The sequence below is a fragment of the Elgaria multicarinata genome, chromosome 5 (assembly GCF_023053635.1).
Source record: "Elgaria multicarinata webbii isolate HBS135686 ecotype San Diego chromosome 5, rElgMul1.1.pri, whole genome shotgun sequence".
NCBI lineage: Eukaryota > Metazoa > Chordata > Lepidosauria > Squamata > Anguidae > Elgaria > Elgaria multicarinata.
Window position 1 is genome coordinate 111,359,514 of NC_086175.1, and position 15,106 is coordinate 111,374,619.

The following is a 15,106-nucleotide window of genomic DNA, read 5'->3' on the forward strand; positions in this document are numbered from 1 at the left end:
CTAGGGATTGAACAGAAGGTAGATCGCCAGATATTTTGAACTTCAACTCCCAGAAGCCTCTGCCAGCCAGCCTGGCCAGTGGACAGGAATGTTGGGAGTTGAAGTCCAAAACATCTGGGCATCTGCTTTGAGTCCATCCCAACCTAAATGTCAGAAGTGTGTGCATGCATGGGGGGGGGTGTTGCCTAATGCTGATTGGTAATGTTTTCCAAGTGGATCGGGGTGCCACATTAAACAATCTACTGGAAGGAGCATATGGCACCCTCAGGAGGTGCTTCCTCTGATGCTCACAAAGGTCAGGCATGGACATAACGGTTTAGGCAATCTCTAAGATAACCTTATTCTTATTTTGTATCTGGTCAAGAGGGCAGGGCTCCTGCAACTTTAACTGTTGTGATGAAGAGGGAATTTCACCAAGTGCTGCACGCATGCAAAGGACACCTGCTGAAATTTCCTTTTCTATGCAACTGTTAAAGATACAGGAGCCCTGTCCGCCTTTTCATTTGGTCACCCTATCCAATGTCCATGCCAGAGGAAAAACAACAGAAGTGAACTTCCCTCTGCATCTCTGGGCAGAATGGAGTAGAAAAGATAAGGCACAGCTTGTCGTCATTCATTTTGTTCTTGAGGATGGTCAAAGGTGACAACGGTCTAAAGCAGCGGTGGGGAACCTCCTTCATTCAAGGGCCGAATTCAACTTCAGAGACGCTCTCAGGGGCCACATTCCAGTGGTGGGCGGCAATGAAGGCAAAAGTGACCGTGTCCAAAATACCAGCATATTTCAGTTTAAAGCGTTTACTGCCAGCAGCTAAGCATTAGCGGGGGCATTTCAATCATATGGAATGGGTAAAATCCTGCAAGAGCTGGGAAACCACCAAACCATTAGTGGTTGGGGGAAAGGGGTGGAGCCAAGGGATCGGGGCGTGGCCTTCTGGGGAACACAGGAAAGCCAGGTTTGGCTCACCAGGAGGGTCAGATTTTGTCCTCAGTTTCCCACTTCTCATCTAAAGTGGACAAAACATCTGAGTTCTCTCCTTTCCCCCTCCCCTTCCAGGATTTACTGCTTCTTGGCGCTACGGCCATTGAAGACCGCCTTCAGGCTGGTGTCCCAGAAACAATATCCACCTTAATGAAAGCAGAGATCAAGATCTGGGTGCTAACAGGAGACAAGCAAGAAACGGCTCTCAATATAGGTAACAACCCTTCCACTTTTCCAGTAAGGCAGGGGCACACAGCAGGTAGAGCAGGATTTACTGCAGCAAGAAAACAGCACCCCAAATTATACTGCTGAAATTGAGAAAACTGTGTGAGTGGGTGTTAATCTGGAGTGGATTTCTGTGTGGCAGGACTGTGACCCCCTGCTCAATTCTGGTATTAGCAATATACACAGTTGGCTTATACTGAGTCAGACCATTGGTCCATCTAGTCCAGTGTTGTCAACACTGACTGGCAGCAGCTCTTTGGGGTTTCAGGCATGTTTCTTTCCTTGCTCTCCCTGGAGAAGCCATGGATCGAACCTGGGACCTTCTCACATTGAGCCACAGCCCCTCCCTAAACAAATTCCTAAACAGATTCCTCCACTCAGAATTCTATAATTCTAATTATATGTCTTTTGCACCTGGTTCTGGTTAGTGGATTTTGTAGCTCTAGGGGAAACAAAGTCAACCCTGCAAACCTTAAATCTGCCCACCGCTACAGTAAGGTTGCCCTGTGCAGACCCCACTGGTTGCTGTGCAATTGATTTTTTTACTGCGTTACATGTGACAAAAACATGCAGAGCTAATAAGCATATCACACAACTGTGTTTCGATTGCGTTTACTTTGTATTTCCCATAACCCTTTCACGTATAAAGCAGTTTTTTGTCCAAACGAAAGGGAAAATCATTTGAAAAAAGAAAGATGAGATGTCGAAGGGAGGAAGCGAGTCTATTACCCCCTAATTAATACATGTAATGAACAGGAACCAGGCTTCAAGGCAATGCTTCTGTTTGATTGTACCCCCCGCCAGTCTGCTTGGGTGCATTAGAGGTTTCAGAATTATTAAGAGGAGCCAAGACATTTTGCTGCATGAGGCAGAGCATCAAATGGCCCCTTCCCTCGCCCCCGCCCAAGATAAGGTGCAAAGTATCCAAGGCCAGTGAAGTTGTTTGGGCGTCCGAAGCAGAAAATATTTCAATGCTTTTACTGCTTTTTTTTGGTTTTTTTTTAACATTCTGGCTTTTGTTGTTTTAAATTGTTGTACACCACCCTGCTCTGTATTTAGCTGGTATAAACTGTGAATGAATGAATAAAATCCCAAGGCACTTCTCCACCTCTCCAGCAATAAAAAGGCAATCATTAACGATTTGCTGCTTTTTCATGTCACCCCATATCAGCCGCCTAATGGTAGGACCGGCCCTTCTTAAGAGCTACTTACAGTAGTGCTTTCTAGGTGAGCTGGGATCTTTCTATGTGCCAGTGGTGTGTCAAGAGCATTCAAGCCACTGCCCTGCAGTGATTCCAGCAGTCTAGGTGCCACCTTAGCTGTTCATCTAAAACTGCCCTTACATGGATTCCTTTGGCCTTTATTCCTAACAGTTTATGACATTGGCACTCAATCATGATCAAGTTCCTTTACTACCAAGGCTTACTCTAGCATTCTGAGAAATGTCAAGTCAAGCATTTCATCTCCCTTTATTCTTTTCTCTCAAGTTTTAATTATTCCTTTTCAAGCATGCTTGTACACCAAGGCCTCTTAGGGCACAATCCTATGCATGTTTAGACCGGGAAAAAGTCTTACAACTCCCAGTATTCTCCAGCAACTCCCAAAGCTGGGAGCTGTAGGACCTTTTTCTGTCTAAACATGCATAGTACTACGCTTTCCTTTTTGTGACCTTCAAGACAGTACACATTAAGAAGTTGACTGGGTTTGACCATTGATTTAATTTAACCCAGGCTCTGGTATTCTGTGACTTCACTTGCATTAAGCCCAGTGGAGTTTTGGGCAGCCAGTAATTCTCTTTTATTTACATTTAAAATGGACTTTTCCTACTTAGAAGGAGCATTTCAAATAACGCCTCAATAAATCATAGGGACTTTCTTTGCTTACCACAGTGGAGAAAAATGTAAATGCATTTTCAGAAGAGCTCAAGGGGTGCTTTCTGCCCTGATCTTAATGGCATGAGAGTGGATGATTTACTGAGCAATCCTGTATACTGCTTACAGTGGAAGGAAAGAAATGCTCCCACTACTGGGGCAGCCGTCTTCCTCCCTGCCACCCCCATCCAGGAATGCCCCCAGGAATGACACTCAGTCATCACATATCATCGTAGGACATTCCTGTATAGCATTCTGGCTTGGAGTGGCAGCTTAGCCTTGGTTTAAAGCTGGGGTGGGCACCATGTGGCTCTCCAGCTGTTTTGAAGAACCAGAAAGTGATGAACATCCAAAGCAAGGTGGTGTCAGGATCTGGCCCAGTCTTCCTGGTGTGCACCCCAAATCAGACTCGGAGCCTGAAGAAGAAATAGACGAGCCAAGACAGGAAGTGGGGAAGGGGATTTCTCCAAGAGTCTCCAGGACTCAAGGAGGAATCTTCCCAGGAACTTTTCAGACAGGAAGCTCAGGCTCAGTCCTGCCCCTGAGAACTCAGTCTTTGTCAGAGGGAGAGGGAACATCAGAATTAACAGATACTAGAGTCCACCACAGGGTCAAATGGGTGGAGTTGAGAGGAGCTGGGAGGCAGTCCACTCGGTTAGCTACTTGCCAGAGGTTACAACGTGAGAATCCACCCTGAGGGAGGGGTTCAGTTAAAGCCTGCTTTGTCATGCTAATTAAACTTAGAAAATAGCTTGTAGCATTCACACTTCCTTCAGGTGTGAAGAGATCTCTATTTACTGAATAAAGCTTTGTGGATTGCATGGTAGACCTCTTTATTGTCTCATGTCTCGGTGGGAGGGCCTGGAATCACGACAGGCCCAAAAGAGAGAAATGCGTTCTCAGAATGCAAAATAGATTTATTGACAAGAAGCCCGACACATTTCTGACTGTCCTTTATTTTAAGGCCTTCTTCAGGGGCTGTAACATTAAAATAGAGTACAATTTATTTATTTATTTATTTATTTATTTATTTATTTATTTATTTATTACATTTCTATACCGCCCAATAGCCGGAGCTCTCTGGGTGGTTCACAAAAATTAAAAACATTCAAAGTATAAAACAACAGTATAAAACCATAATATAAAATACAATATAAAATTCAATCTCATGGCCTCCAATATCATCTGTATGCCGATGATACACAATTATATCTTTCATCTCCGAATCTTTCTCCTGATGTTCACGATCGTATCTCGGCATGTCTTTCAGATATCTCAGCTTGGTTGCTTCATCGTCGTTTGAAACTTAATATGGCAAAGACTGAATTGCTTGTTTTTCCTCCTAAACCTTCTCCTCATCTCTCATTCTCTCTTACTGTCAATAATGTTACACTTACTCCAGTCAAGGAAGCTCGTAGTCTTGGCTTTATATTTGATTCCTCGCTCTCCTTTATTCCTCATATTGAGGCAGTAGCTAAATCCTGTCGTTTTTTCCTGTATAATATTGCCAGGATTCGATCATTTTTGTCTGTCTCTTCTGCCAAGACTCTTGTTCATGCATTGGTTATTTCTCGGTTGGACTACTGCAATCTTCTTCTCACTGGCCTTCCTTCTTCTCACATCAGTTCATTGGTTTCTGTTCACCACTCTGCTGCTAAGATCATCTTCTTGGCTTGCCGCTCTGACCATGTTACTCCACTTCTGAAATCTCTTCATTGGCTTCCAATTCACTTCAGAATCCAATATAAACTTCTCCTGTTGACCTACAAAGCTTTTCACTGTCTACTTCCTTCCTATCTTTCCTCTCTCATCTCACACTATTGCCCCGCTCGTGCTCTTCGCTCCTCTAATGCCATGTTTCTCACCTGCCCAAGGGTCTCTACTTCCCTTGCTCGGCTTCTTTTTCTTCTGCTGCCCCTTACGCCTGGAACGCTCTTCCAGAACATTTGAGAACTACAAGTTCAACCGCAGCTTTTAAAGCTCAGCTAAAAACTTTTCTTTTTCCTAAAGCTTTTAAAACTTGATTTTGTTCTGACTTTTATACTGTTAGTTTTACTCTACCCTGTGCCTGTTTGGTGCATTCTCTTCACCTTCTTATTGTTTTCTTATGATTTTATTAGAATTTAAGCCTATGCGGCAGGGTCTTGCTATTTTATTGTTTTACTCTGTACAGCACCATGTACATTGATGGCGCTAAATAAATAAATAAATAATAATAATAATAAAAGCTCAACCAGATAAAAACAGCAGCAATGCAAAATTACAAATTTAAAACATCAAATTAAAATGTATTTATAGACTGTTAAAATGCTGGGAGAATAAAAAGGTCTTCACCTGGTGTCTAAAAGCATATAATGTAGGTGCCAAGCGAACCTCCTTAGGGAGCTCATTCCACAGCCGGGGTGCCACAGCAGAAAAGGCCCTCCTCCTGGTTGCCACCTGCCTCACTTCCTTTGGTACAATGAAACAACGCGTAGTATTAAAACATATCTTTTTCAAATAGGTTAATTAAACATGTTGCCACAAGGGCCTACGCATATATATTGTTTCATTGTACTCAATTTCATTATTAATGTTTCAGCCCCCTGAGGAAGGCCTTAAAATAAAGGGCAGGCCAAAACACATGGAGCTTCTTCTCAATAAATCTATTTTGCATCCTGAGAACATGTTTCTCTCCTTTGTGATCTCCAGTTGTTTTGGCTTACAACTCCCATAATCCCTCACCATTGGCTCTGGTGTGAGGGTTGATGGGAGCTGTGGGCCCCAAACATCAGGAGGGCCACAGTTTGCTCACCCGTTTTTAAGTAAAAAAAATAAACATTCTTGGGCAGTCTCAGCCAAAGCAAATATTCTCCACATGAAAGTATACTGACATTTGCCTGCCCCCCACCTAAATTTTGGATGTTTTCTCCACCACCCCTTTTGCGAGGTATGAATGATTCATTGAAGGGGAGAGGATGCCTCTCAACCCTAGTAAATATCTCATCATATATATCAGGAGAAGGAGTTAGGCCCCTCCCTGAAGTGCTAACTTTCCATATGCAGGGGATTTCAGATGTGGGGTACTTTCAAACAAGTCACACTCCATGTGCATGTTGAGGTAGCACAAGCCCCTGAGAACACTATATCATGTGCCTTGCTGAACATTTGAATCTGCTCATAGTCTGTTCTCATTACAAGCTGCATGTCTGGGAGTCTTGAGGCCCCATCATGGCAGAAGACTGGTTGCCACCGAGTAGTCAGGCTGTGGAAAGGGAAGCTGGGCAAGCAGATGACTCCATGTAGTCTGACAGTGTGTGTTTTTCTCAGAAGACAAGTTACTCAGATTAAAGACACAGACTTTATAGAGCAAAATGAAATCCCATTGGCCCCTTGTGTCACCTGACCATCTCACCTGACCTCTTGGCCATCTGCATTCATAGCATCCAAATGCAATGGCAGACAGGCCAGTGGCTCCCTCTTTTGGTGAGTTGCTGTAATGGAACATTGGGATTTTGCTGCATGACATCCACAATATGACCATTCACTTCAAGGTTCAATCACATGTTAAAAGCATGGAAGTCTCTCTTAAGTGAGTTTCCAACAAGTACGTGAGTTCATATATTACACTATCTGACAGAATCCCTTCCAACTCAATCTTCTTGTATGATTGTAGGGTCTGACTCCCCCACTTCCGTTGAGGAATCCAGTAGAACTTCTTCTTGTTGTTGTTCAGAACCACATTCTCTGGCTCCAGATGTCAAATGGCGTCTTGCGTAATTTGAAAGATGTGAAATAAAGCAACATGCAGCAGCTTAGAAATCGCTGTTCACTGTTGTAGCTGTCGTTCCAATCAAAATCTACTAGAAAATCCCTTTGAATTAGTTATAGCAAATTTGTAACAGTTTAGGGCTGCACTCATTCTCTGGGGAAAGGCTATACCTGACAATTGAAGCTGCAAGATCCCTCATTTATTTCTCAGTGAAATTTTAAAATAAAATGTAGCTCTGCATGCTGAGGCTTTATAAATTCCATGCATTTAAAAATAGTTGAACATGTAGAGCTTCTAATTCTTTTTTAGGTGCTGAAAGAATCTCTCTACATTTTTCTCTGCGGTTTGTTTTTGTTTCGTGTAAGTTTAAGTCATTCACATTAATATTACTCCTCCCTGCAAAAACTTCTACTCAAAAGGTTTATAAAAACTACCCAATCATTTAATTTAAATCACTTTCTTTTGATATAGTGAGCCTCTTTTGTGGAGTATTGAATAAAGCAACATGCGCTGCTTTTATCCGAAACAATTTGCTTCATATAAAATATTTTTGTGCACTTCTCCCATGCCCTCAGAACTGAGCGATGCTAGAAAGTTTGGTTTCCTTTAGATGAGAGAGGTGTTTTGTGATCTTTGTTTAGGAGGGCTGGCTGAGAGTCTCTCTCTGTCGAAATGTGCATAGGATTCTGCATTTCTCCATCACTACAGCCATCACTGACACCACCTTGTGCATTTTGATTATTTCCACAGGATATTCCTGCCGGCTTGTGTCGCAGAATATGTCTCTCATCCTTGTGAATGAAGATTCTTTGGATGTGAGTAAAACTCTGCCACTTATCCCTTTGTTCTAAGCGAGTTGACAGAACGCAACCTAGTGGGATGGTTCCAGAGAAAGGCATGCAGAAGGGCACTGGCCGAACTTGTCTTTCCCAGCTCCTCCTGCCCTGGCATCCCCCTGAGCCTCCCAGAAGGTGCCTTCTGAGTCTTGGAGGACCCTGCCGAATGGGGTGCACTGTGGCAGCTATTTAGTTAGGTCTATAGAGGAAGCTGGAGAAGGATAGACAGACAGACAGACAACATAAACAGAACAATATGTGAGTGTTTGGGCTGAAAAGGAAAGAAAGTCTGCCCCTCCTAGTAAGAGGCTAGGAGGTGCCAGAAGCAAGATAGATACACTTAGGGCTAATTGGCATAGGGTAGAGATGAGAATTGGGCATTGGATAGAGATGAGGCTTGGCTTGTGGATGCATAGGTATTTGTTCCAAAGTTAGAGAGTCAGGGGAGAGAGAGAGAGAGAGAGAGAGGGAGGAGGAGGAAGAGGAGGAGGAGGAGGAGGAGAGATGTTACTTATTCTAAAGCAAATTAAGCAAATAACAGCAACAATAACAACAATAACAATGATGAGTAGGAGGGTGCTCCCTGTTCAGGGGCTCCCGTGATTCAGGCATTCATTGTGCAGACTGGAGCTACAGGAGTTGTGCGGGTAGTTCCGTAGGATGTGTGCATGGCTAGGCACGCTCACATGTGTTGGAAATAAGCTGTGGATTGTTCTCAACAAGCAAACCACAGAGGATTGGGTGCAAGTAAAGCTCTTTATGTCTCCATGAGTGCCGTATGGTCAGATGTTAAAACAAAACAAAATGTGTCTTCTTGGATCTTCCAAGTTAGCAGCAACAAGTGTTTGTGCGTATGTGTATGTGTGCATGTGGCACAGTAAGAAAAGCTAAGTCTGTCTGTCTGTCTCTCTCTGAACAAGGGTTAGCAATTAGGAAAAGACTCAAGAAGAGCTAGGTGGGCAACAAACTCTTTTATTTATTTATTTATTTTATTTATTTCATTTCTATACCGCCCAATAGCCGAAGCTCTCTGGGCGGTTCACAAAAATTAAAACCATGAATTCCCTTTTAAAACATTCGGTTTTAATGACTTGATTGCATTTGGAACTGACCAGGGTGGAAGACATCTGCACATTCCAGAGGTCCCAGGCAGGGGAGGCTGGTGGCTCCTGTTTCAGTGGGGTGGAGACTCTGCTCTGGGTTTCAGCCATACCAGTCAGAATTCTAAAGGAGCTACCCAAACTGAGCCCATCACTTTGGATAGCTCCTTTAGAGTTCTGACTGGTTGTGACTGTGGGAATGTCTACACCCAAGGGTCTGCACCTAAGGGTGTAGAGGAAGGGAGGGAGGGGGGAGGATCTCATAATATGCTGATCGCGAGATTCTCCCCCTGGATTCACACGCGGCGCGTGACATCCGGGGAGGAAGCAGGGACGTCGCAGCCGCCATTTTGGGGGGGAAGCAGCGGGGCCAATCATGCAAGAGTGAGGCCCCGCTCCAACAAAAAACTAAGAGGAAAAGAAACCTTTCCCCCTGAAATCGACCCCCAGACCCCCCTCCCTGCCATCCCAGGGGTGGCAAAATTGCTGCCACCCCCTGCACTGATGGGCATGGAGCTGCACTGTGCCCATTTCTGGTGCCACGCAAGTAAGCGGGCTCCAGACAGGATGGGCGCTCACACCATTCACAGTTGCGAGATGGTCCTGGGACTGTGGGCAAAATCGGGATAATTAGGGAATAAGTTATCCCATGAAAAATGGAAGGGTCATCCCTGTTGCCCCTCAGATCCCCTGTGCATCATGTGGACACCCAGGAACAACCTAGGGATGACCCCAGGATAAAAATCTCGTATAGGCATGCCCTGAAAGCCAGAGTGGATTCATGCCCCACTAAAATAGGAGCCTCCAGCCTCCACTGCTCCTAGGCCTGCCAGCTAGAAGTCAGGAACCTCTCTCACATTCTATATTAATTGACAGCCACTTGTACACTACAACTTCCTACTTCCTTGCCCTGTATGCATAAGCTTTGCTTTGGGTACCTTTTCCCAGAGAAGATGGAGATTCCGAAATCAAGGTGCTTGGGTGAGACACAGAATGACAGCAAGGCTGAGCCTCTTAGTAGCACTCTCAGTTTCAGCTCTCCCCAATTCTGTAAAATGCGGTTAATAATATTAGCCTTACAGGGCTGTTGTAAGGATTACTGAGAATCTGTGTGATGTGGTGCTTTGAGCACTTAGGGAGAAGCAGTATATAAATTATCCAATATTCTTCTTCTTTCCATATTACCTCCCTTCTGGACATCTTTCTCTGGTTTTCACATTTTATTACCTCCTAAGATAAGCGGATCTGGAAAATGATAAGCAGCTGCTCTATATTCAATGGATGTTGTATATGCCAAGCTGTTGGTGATTATGAAATTGAGCTCGGCCAGCAGTACAAAGAGAAAATGTAATTCAGTGGCACTGGAAGTCTTTGGTAAACCCCAGAACTAATGGGAACCCTGAAATGCTGAAAAGCATGCAGGAACAGATAGAACCTGAGAAAGACCCTATTACTTCTTGGACAGTGCAAGAAGTTGTTGATTTACAGCTAGTAGTGTTTGCGATTATATGGTACATTGTGAATGGATATGATGAGAAATATCTAGTAGTGTCAGACAAGGTGATGCTTGAATTAAAGAATCATTTTTTCTTTCTCATCGTGGTAGAAATCAAGTTTACGCTTAAGGACATAAGAAAAGCCCTAATGCATTGATCCAAGGAGGTCTCTAGTCATAGAATCATAGAATAGCAGAGTTGGAAGGGGCCTACAAGGCCATCGAGTCCAACCCCCTGCTCAATGCAGGAATCCACCCTAGTCTAGCATTCTGCTTCCCGCAATGGTCAGCCCGATGATTTTATGAAGCTTATGAATAGAGCATGAGACAGCAGGCTTCCCTGTTGTTTGTCCACAGCAGGGGTGGGCAACTTTGGAGGGCTGCATTGCCCTTGCTGGAAGCCTCTGGGGCTGCATCCGTGTGGCCGTGGTTGCGGAATCCCAGCAATTCTGGTGGGAAACTGGGTGCACATCTTGTTTCCCAGCAGAAACACCAAAACGAAAGTGGGTGGTGGTGGTGGTGGTGTCTGCCCGCAAAGAATCTGATACCTTTCCCTCCCCTATGAAGCAACTCCCCTATGATAAAAGGTTACAACGTCTGAGAGGTGTACATAATTATGCATGGTGTGGAGAAAGTAGACAGGGAGACTTTTTTCTTCCTCTCTCTCATAATTCTAGAACCCAACTGAGTAATTCCATTATGTCGATTGGTGGGAGATTCAGGACAGATAAATGGAATTACTTCTTCACACAGTGCATAAACTCTGGAATTCACTTCCACGAGGTGTAGTGATGGCCACCAATTTAGATGGCTTTAAAAGGGATTGGACAAATTCATGGAGGAGAAGGCTATCAATGGCTACTAGTCCTGATGGCTATAGATTATCTTCAGTATCTTTCTGCAAGCAGTTTTGTCTAATATATACAACTTTGTAAGATCTTTGCCTAATGTAATGCATTTTTTAAAACATTAGTTTCCCTAATATGTGCGTTTTTGGATGCATTTTTTTATTTGAGAACTCCATTGCAAAATTCTGAGAAATGTGAATTTCAAGGAATAACTGAGTTTCAATTTGCATATTGGTTTGAATATGTGAAATTAGGTCAGTTCTCATTAAATTGCAAACTTAACAAATTTCTTCCCCATCCCAGAGGACTCTGCTTCAGATTTAATCCAATATTGTAGGCTTCCCCAACCTGCCTGGGAATTATGGGATTTGTAGTCCCAAACATCTAGAGGGCAAAAGGTTGAGGAAGGCTACAATACAGAGGGTAATATCCAATGTTAGTCCTATGTGGAGTAGAATGAGACTCACAACTAGCTAAAATCCCTTTCATTTCAATGGGTCTACTCTATGTAAGACTGCCGTTGGCAGAGTTAGCCATAGCTAAGTTGTTGATTTCAATGGACTTAACCATGCACAACTCTGTTGGGCTTAGGCCAGAGAAGCCACAGCACACATAGTCAATGAATAAGCTTTAAAATTTGCAAACAGCATATAATAAAATCTTTCAGATTACTTGTAAAAAATATAGAACCCGTGTCCGAAGGACATTAGCTGCAGTTGTCTTTAAGTTTATAGCATGTGGTGATGATGATGATGATGATGATGATGATGATTTTAAAAAATTAGTAGCTGAACCTGGCAGCCACCTGCTTAACTTCTGAAGAAAGAGGGCACCCAGGAAGGACGTCTGAAGAAGAAAGTGTGCACCTACATGGAAGCAGAACTAGATCAGGGTGTCTTACTTTGTTAGTTTCATCAGACCAAAACAGGATATTGATTTTGTAAGTTTTGGATGCTGACCCACCCTTATGACATTGATGAGTGTTTGAATGTTTCTTTAGGATATTAACATCCTCTGATTGTCATTTGATCATCTAATAAGCATAGCATATTCCATTATCGTCATACTGAAGGCCATGGAAAGGGTACCAGATGTTGATTTGCCTAAAGCCGCAGGGCTAAGGTCTCAGTTTTCCTCTGTCTATAGGAAAGGGGTGTTCATAGAATTTGCATGAAGTGGCCATCTGGTTAGCCCATATTTTGGTCACTGGTTGTGTTGTCTTCCATTCCCTGGGAAGAATGTACATGGAGGGCAAAGCCCATCTTACGTTGACTGTGGTTTGCTGACAGAAGGAGATTTTTTTCTTCCCTTTAGGGCAGGGGTTTTCAGGTTTTCAGCCTACAACTCCCATGCTCCTCTCCATTGGCTATACTAGCTAGGGTTGATTGGAGTTGTAGGCCAAAACATCTGGTGGACCACAAGTTTCCCACACTTGCTTTAGAGTCCAAAACTAAGACGTCTTTCCAATGTCTTGCTTTGACTTCTAAATGAACAATTAAAAAAAACCCTCAATAAGCTCTGCCCACTTTGACTCCACCCCCTTTGGCATAGGTATGTGGCCCCTGAGACCTTTTCAAGATTGGAATTCAGCCCTCAGGCCCAAAAATAGTTCTGCACCCCTTCTTTAGACAACCCTTTTTTTTGTTCTTTAGGGGCCAACTTGTCTCTAGGGAGAAAGAAGCTGAGCTCTACTGAGAAGAGGAGGTACCTTTTTGGGGTTCCCAAGATTGGTCCATTCTGACCAATTGTCTCCAGGATATAAAGGGAGACTGAAACTGGGCATTGGCAGGAGGCACCCATGACCTTTCCGTGCATGGTCTACCTGAACAAAATCATCCCACTGCATGTGCAGTGTCCACTTGCATCAGGATCTCAGGGGCTTTCACATTCAGGAAACTAGATGGGCCTTGATATAATCCGACAATGCATCTATGGTGTTCTTAGAATCATAAAGACTTGTAGAGATTTGTGGACCATCTAGTTCAGCTACTGGCTCAATGTAGAACATCCCCAGGAGATGGCTGTTCAGCTTCCGCTTGAAAAACACCACCCTTCTAGATGATTGTTGTCATTGTTGAACTGCTTTTACCATAAAGAAGCTTCTTATAACATTCAACTGGAATCTTCCTTCCTTTAATTTAAGCCCATTAGATCTAAGTTTATTCATCTTGTGAATAAACGTCCCATAGTCTCACCTTCTGTATCAGTTATATGATGCATTAGATTTTGCTTTAGATACTTTGGGGGCATCTTACCATCTCTACCACTCCATAGCTGAAGCTCTCGGGTGGGTTTACAAATATTAAAAGCCACTAAAAACACATTGTACAAAGTGTAAAACCATTTATATAAAATCATATAATAAGACAGCACATACACACACAGGCAACACATATCTAAAAACATTTTTGAAGCGATCAACGAAAGGTATCCAAGACCTGATTAAAAACTCACTATGTGCTGCCAAGTGCCTGAGAGAAGAGGACAGTTTTAACCTGGTGCCAAAAAGGTAGCAATATTGTGCCAGGTGGCCCTCTTTAGGGAGATCATTACATAATTGGGGGGCCACTATTGAGAAGGCTTTGTTGTCACCTTCTGAGCCTACCTCGGAGGATACACCTGGAGGAGGGCCTTAGATATTGAACACAGTGTAAGGGTTGATTCATGCCGGGAGTGATGCTCCATCAAGTCAGCTGGGCTTCTTTTGCCAGTGACATCCATCAAGAAGGCATCACCACAAGGAAGGCTCTGTTTCTCATCATTGTTCACCTAATCTTGGACATTGGCAGCACCAAAAGCAGAGTCTTCTGCAAAGATCTGAAAGCCCCACTGGAGAGGAATGAGCTAAGAGAGGAACCACAGCAGAAGGAAATGGCATAGGGGAGAAGCCTGAGCGGAAGGGAAGGATATATGGAAAGAGGGATCCTAGGCCCAATCTGTCAAAGTCTGCGGATCTCATCTTTTTATTCAAAGATTTGTTTTAAAGTTTAGTAAGAGGCCTAGATGTCCTGTGATTAAATCCCTATTGTTTGCCCGTGGGCTCTTCTCTCTCGTGCAGTCAACTTTTTCGGGACGGTGTGGGTGGGGAGATTTGTTTTGTTTTATTCATGATTTGTGGTTTGTGAAATCAGCCAAGTTCCATGCCTCCCCTCATCTGACGCTCCCCTTTCTGTCCTCCTTTTGTTTTTGAGCCTCACAAACCCAAGCTACTTACCAGCTTAGCAACTTGTTATATCTCAAGTAACATGTTAATGCTGCTATCATGTGTTTTGCACAGAAGAGCCAAATAAGGGGATTTCTCCCCCCCCCTTTATAATCTGCACAATAATTTTAATATGCAAAGACAGTGGGTTGGAAAGTGGCAGGATAAATACCTAGGGGACAAATGGAGTTTAAGGCTCAGCATTTTTGCAAACTGTGGGCTCTCGTCCGGAGGGAGACAGCTATGCTGTTCCTATAACATCTGGGGCTGAGCGTAGTTATCTTAATCGCCAGCCAGGCTGAGTGGAGATCTATTATTGCAAGCAGTAGTGGGACTTAGCGAAGGAGGCTAATTAGGAAAATAGGGAGAGGGGGAATACATTTGGGGGTCAACTTCACTGTCAATTTTATTGCTTGAAGATTTTTCAGTTTTTCCTTAATCATACAGAGACTCAGAGAGACATCAGGTTAATGAGTGAGTTGCGCAAGGAACTGTATCCAATAATCAGATGAAATGCGAGTAGTGTGGTTAAATGGATGGAAACCTCCTTTCTCTGGGAGGAACAAATGCAGACCTTCAGAGTGTTAATTAGATAGTCAATAACGTGCAAAGCAAGTCAGCAGTGCAAATGTGAAATTAAATATACAGCTTTCCACATCAAAAAATAATAATAAAAAATAGAGTTTCTTTCCACTCTTGAAATCATTGCCTGAAATTACAGACAAATTCCAGCTGCTGGCTAATTGGGCCTGCAGATTTAAGTACACAGTGAACTGGGTAATTTGAGCATTATTGAGTT

The 15,106-nt window shown here is 43.5% G+C and overlaps 1 protein-coding gene across 1 annotated transcript in view; it reads left to right on the forward strand.

The window, feature by feature from the left end:
- ATP8A2 (ATPase phospholipid transporting 8A2) overlaps positions 1-15,106 on the forward strand; it is a 464,367-nt gene that overhangs the window by 163,782 nt on the left and 285,479 nt on the right. The window contains exons 23-24 of the mRNA XM_063127035.1: positions 1,055-1,193; positions 7,577-7,641. Coding sequence (XP_062983105.1) covers positions 1,055-1,193; positions 7,577-7,641 — 204 coding nt within the window. The remainder of the gene's footprint in view (positions 1-1,054; positions 1,194-7,576; positions 7,642-15,106) is intronic.